Here is a 4,529-nt window from a genome sequence, read left to right as displayed (position 1 = left end):
ATTTGCAGTGTGAGCCACCACACCTGGCCCCAGCTATTTTTTTTTTTTTTTTGTAGAGACAGGATCTTGGTCTGGTTCAGCCTGGTTTCGAACTCCTGAGCTCAAGTGATCCGGCTGCCTCGGCCTCCCAGAGTGCTAGGATTATAGGCGTGAGCCACTGTACCCAGCCAAGTATGATATTTGTTTAAGGTTGAAAACATGTAAACTACTCTTCAGAGTCTTAGGGACTCATATAAAAGTACAAAGAAACCTGACGGAAGGACAGTCCATCTCAAAATGGAGCTTATTCTGGTGGAGGTGGGAGAAGGATGTGAAGGGAGGGGCCTCTGGTGGCTTTATCTAGCAACTGGATTCATGTTTCATTTCTTGGCAGGACAGGGCTGCAGGTGTTGTTGGTATTACTCCTGACACTTTTACAAGATCTCAAGCATTACAAAATAACTTTTTTTTTTTTTTTGAGACAGAGCCTTAAACTCTGGGGCTTAAGCTATTCTCTTGCCTCGGCCTCCCAAGTAGCTGGGACTACAGGTATCTGCCACGACGCCCAGCTATATTTTTTGTTGCAGTTGTCATTTTTGTTTTAGCTGGCATGGGCCAGGTTCAAATCCACCAGCCTCAGTGCATGTGGCCAGCACCCTACCCACCGAGCTATGGGCACTGCCTCCAAAATAACTTTTAAAAATTCATCTGCTGGGCGGTGCCTGTGGCTCAGTGGGTAGGGCGCTGGCCCCATATACTCAGGGTGGTGGGTTCGAACCCAGACCCGGCCAAGCTGCAACAAAAAAATAGTTGGGCATTGTGGTAGGCAGCTATAGTCCCAGCTACTTGGGAGGCTGAGGCAAAGAGAATTGCCTGAGCCCAGGAGTTGGAGGTTGTTGTGAGCTGGGTACCGAGGGTAATAAAGTGAGACTCTGTCTCTACAAAAAAACAAAAACAGAAACAAAAACAAAAAAACCCCACAACTGCTAAAACTGCATAGAACAGGGCGGCGCCTGTAGTTCAGTGTGCTGGCCACACACACTGAAGCTAGTGGGTTTGAACCTGGCCCAGGCCTACTAAGACAACAATGGCAACCACAACAACAACAACAACAAATAGCTAGACGTTGTGGCGAGCGCCTGTAGTCCCAGCTACTTGGGAAGCTGAGGCAAGAGAATTGCTTAAGCTGAAGAGTTTGAGGTTGCTGTGAGCTGTGAGGCCACAGCACTCTACCCAGGTGTCACAGCTCACAGCAATCTCAAACTCTTGGGCTTACCAATTCTCTTGCCTCAGCCTCCCAAGTAGCTAGGACTACAGGTGCCCACCACAATGCCCGGCTATTTTTTGGTTGCAGTTGTCATTGTTCTTTAGCTGGCCCGGGCTGGGTTCGAACCTGCCAGCCCAGGTTTGTGGCTGGCGCCCTAACCATTGAGCTATAGGCGCCGAGCCCCTTTATCACTTTATTGTGAAGTGGGAAGGGCAGATAACTGCACCCAACTCCATGTGATTCACTGCCCTTGATTTAACTGCTTTCCAGAGGAAACAGCTTGCCCCAACTGGCCCCCCTGGTTCTCAGGCACAATAGCTGCTAGCAGAAGAATTCATTTAATCAGATTAGGAAGAGGTGTACTGGTTCTGCATACTCACGGCTCAGCAAGCATCATGGGTAAGGCATTCTCTTGTATCTTGGAAGGTCGATTGAAGCCCATGGCATAGACTCCCTGGAGAAGCTGTGGTTTTCTAGGAGGCCAAAGAGAAGAGCATGGATTCCTAGTAGCTGAAACTGCTTTAGAGGCCTAGAATCTTATCATTCCCTCTGTCTAGCAGAGAATGATACTTCTTACCTCTGTCAGACATATTTTCCTATGCCTTAAAAAGTTCTCTAAAACCAAACCAAATCACCATCTTCCCCTCTGAAATTTTAATCTGCAACTATTTATAATTCATAAAATACAGACTGCTTTCTTTTCTTGAAGAAACTCATGCTTTCAGCAGACCCACAAATCTAAGTTGGCCTTGGATAATAAGTGTTCCTTGGATACAGCAAAGATAATAGTAGTTACTAACTCATCACATAAAATTATAAAAAAATCTAAAACTAAATATTGCTTACTATACTAGATTTAGAAGTCTCTTTACAGTATGACATGCACATGTTAAAACTAAACCACAGTCCTTTTGTGTTCCACGGCCCTTCCAAAGCCAGCTGTGCAGATGCTTAGGATCACCAAGAGGCGAGAAAATTGATGAAGCCAGTTTCTAGTGGGTGATATACAGGAAACAGGTACAGCGGTTTGGCTGTCACACTGAGCTTACAAATGCTCAGATTAAGATGTCAGGTCTTGGGCAGTGCCTGTGGGTCAGTGGGTAGGGCGCCAGCCAGATACACCTAGGGTGGCGGGTTCGAATCCAGCCTGGGCCCGGCCAAAACAACAATGATGGCTGCAACCAAAAAATGGCTGGGCATTGTGGCTGGCACCTATGGTCCCAGCTGCTTGGGAGGCTGAGACAGGAGACTCACTTGAGCCCAGGAGTTGGAGGTTGCTGTGAGCTGTGATGCCCCGGCGCTCTACCCATGGGGAAAGCTTGGGGCTCTGTCTCAAAAAAAAAAAAAAAGATGTCAGGTCTTGGGCAGTGCCTGTTGGTCAGTGGGTAGGGCACCGGCCCCATATACTGAGGGTGGCGGGTTCAAACCCGGCCCCCAGCAAACTGCAACAAAAAAATAGCTGGGCACTGTGGGAGGTGTCTGTAGTCCCAGCTACTTGGGAGGCTGAGGCAAGAGAATCACCTAAACCCAAGAGCTGGAGGTTGCTGTCAGCTCTGATGCCACAGCACTCTACCGAGGGCAACAAAGTGAGACTCTGTCTCAAAAAAAAAAAAAAGAAAGAAAGAAAAAAAAGAAAAACCCAACCCTGCACGATGGCAAGTGCCTGTAATCCCAGCGGCTTCCAGAGGCTGAGAAAGTGAATGCCCACAGCACAAGTCTGAGATTGCAGTGAGCTATGACACCATTTTACTCTGCTCAAGGCATAGAGTGGGACTCTGTCTCAACAACAGCAACAAAAGTACAAAAACACCAAATTCTCATGTAAGTGGCTACATAACAATTATCAGTTAAAATCTTTTATATTACATTTACAATAAACTTTATGCTATCTCTAAATTAACAGGATGTTTAACAAAACCCATATAAATTGTTTTTCTTTTCTTTTTTTTTTTAATGAGACAGTCTCACTTTGTTGTCCTGGGTAGAGTGCTGTGCTGCCATAGCTCACAGTAACCTCAAACTTTTGGGCTCAAGTGATTCTCGTGCCTCAGCCTTCCAAGAAGCTGGGACTATAGGCGTCAACCACAACACCCAGCTATTTTTTAGAGACGGGAGTCTTGCTCTTGCTGGTCTTGAACCTGTGAGCTCAGGCAATCTACTTGCCTCAGCTTCCCAGAGTGCTGGGATTCAAGTGTGAACCATCTCGCCTGGCCTATTAAATTGTTTCTAAAGAAAAGTTAAGACCTTCCTCAGTGGTGAGCAAAAAAATAGAGAAAAGAAAAGTAAACCTAAGTCCAGATTTCTGTTCTGTAGGCTTTCCTTAGAGTTTAACTAAGGAAAGACTCTTTAAGAGGCAAATTCTTGTAACTCAGGCAGTTAGGGCGCCAGCCACATACACTGGAGCTGGCAGGTTCGAATCCAGCCCCGGCCAAAAAACAGCTGGGCGTTGTGGCAGGTGCCTGTAGTCCTAGCTACTTGGGAGGCTGAGGCAAGAGAATAGCTTAGGCCTAGGAGTTTGAGGTTGCTGTGAGCTGTGACGCCATGGCACCCAGGGTGACAGCTTGAGACTCTGCCTCAAAAAAATAAATAAATTGTTGGTTCTCAAAAAGCTGTGACACTTGGCAGCTTCTAATCTGGTCATCCAGGAAACAGTTACTACCCAAACAAGATTCAAATGATCCAACACTTCTACTGCCTCTTATTTTTACATTATTTTTCAGATTAATCCCAATCATTTTGGTACAAAACAAAGTATGTCAGGAAACTTAAGTTTCATTCTGTGTTTCCTTTTGCTACACAACTCAGAGAACTTGCCTTTCAAAGAGGACAATTCATCAGTGGTTGAATTGAGAACTTGAGTCTATGAAATAGAAGGAATTAGAAAAAACCCACTGGCTTGGCGCCTGTGGCTCAAATGGCTAAGGTGCCAGTCACATACACCTAAGGTGGTGGGTTCGAATCCATCCTGGGCCCGCCAAACAACAATGACAGCTGCAACCAAAAAATAGCCAGGCGTTATGGCGGGCACCTGTGGTCCCAGTTACCTGGGAGGCTGAGGCAGGAGATGCACTTGAACCCAGAAGTTGGAGGTTGCTGTGAGCTGTGATGCCACAGCACTCTACCAGGGAGATAGCTTGAGGCTCTGTCTCAAAAAAATAAATAAATAAAATAAAATTTAAAAAAACCACTGATACTTGAAAATGTCAGTCTCAGGAAGCAAGAACATTTACCTGCCCTGATAGTCAGAAGCAGACACAATAAATTTGTTTTTTTTTTTTTTTTT

General features: G+C 45.8%; 1 protein-coding gene across 1 annotated transcript in view; it reads right to left on the bottom strand.

Moving 5' to 3' along the window:
• Positions 1 to 4,529, bottom strand: part of LOC100940625 (ATP-dependent RNA helicase DDX19A) — a gene marked incomplete at its 3' end in the record, with an annotated part of 33,932 nt that overhangs the window by 13,933 nt on the left and 15,470 nt on the right. Inside the window, exon 5 of the mRNA XM_012806107.1 lies at positions 1,627 to 1,719. Coding sequence (XP_012661561.1) covers positions 1,627 to 1,719 — 93 coding nt within the window. The remainder of the gene's footprint in view (positions 1 to 1,626; positions 1,720 to 4,529) is intronic.

Source organism: Otolemur garnettii, unplaced genomic scaffold (genome assembly GCF_000181295.1).
Source record: "Otolemur garnettii isolate 467f Iridium unplaced genomic scaffold, OtoGar3 scaffold00047, whole genome shotgun sequence".
In the NCBI taxonomy this organism is placed as follows: domain Eukaryota; kingdom Metazoa; phylum Chordata; class Mammalia; order Primates; family Galagidae; genus Otolemur; species Otolemur garnettii.
This window is presented reverse-complemented; position numbering and strand designations above follow the sequence as displayed.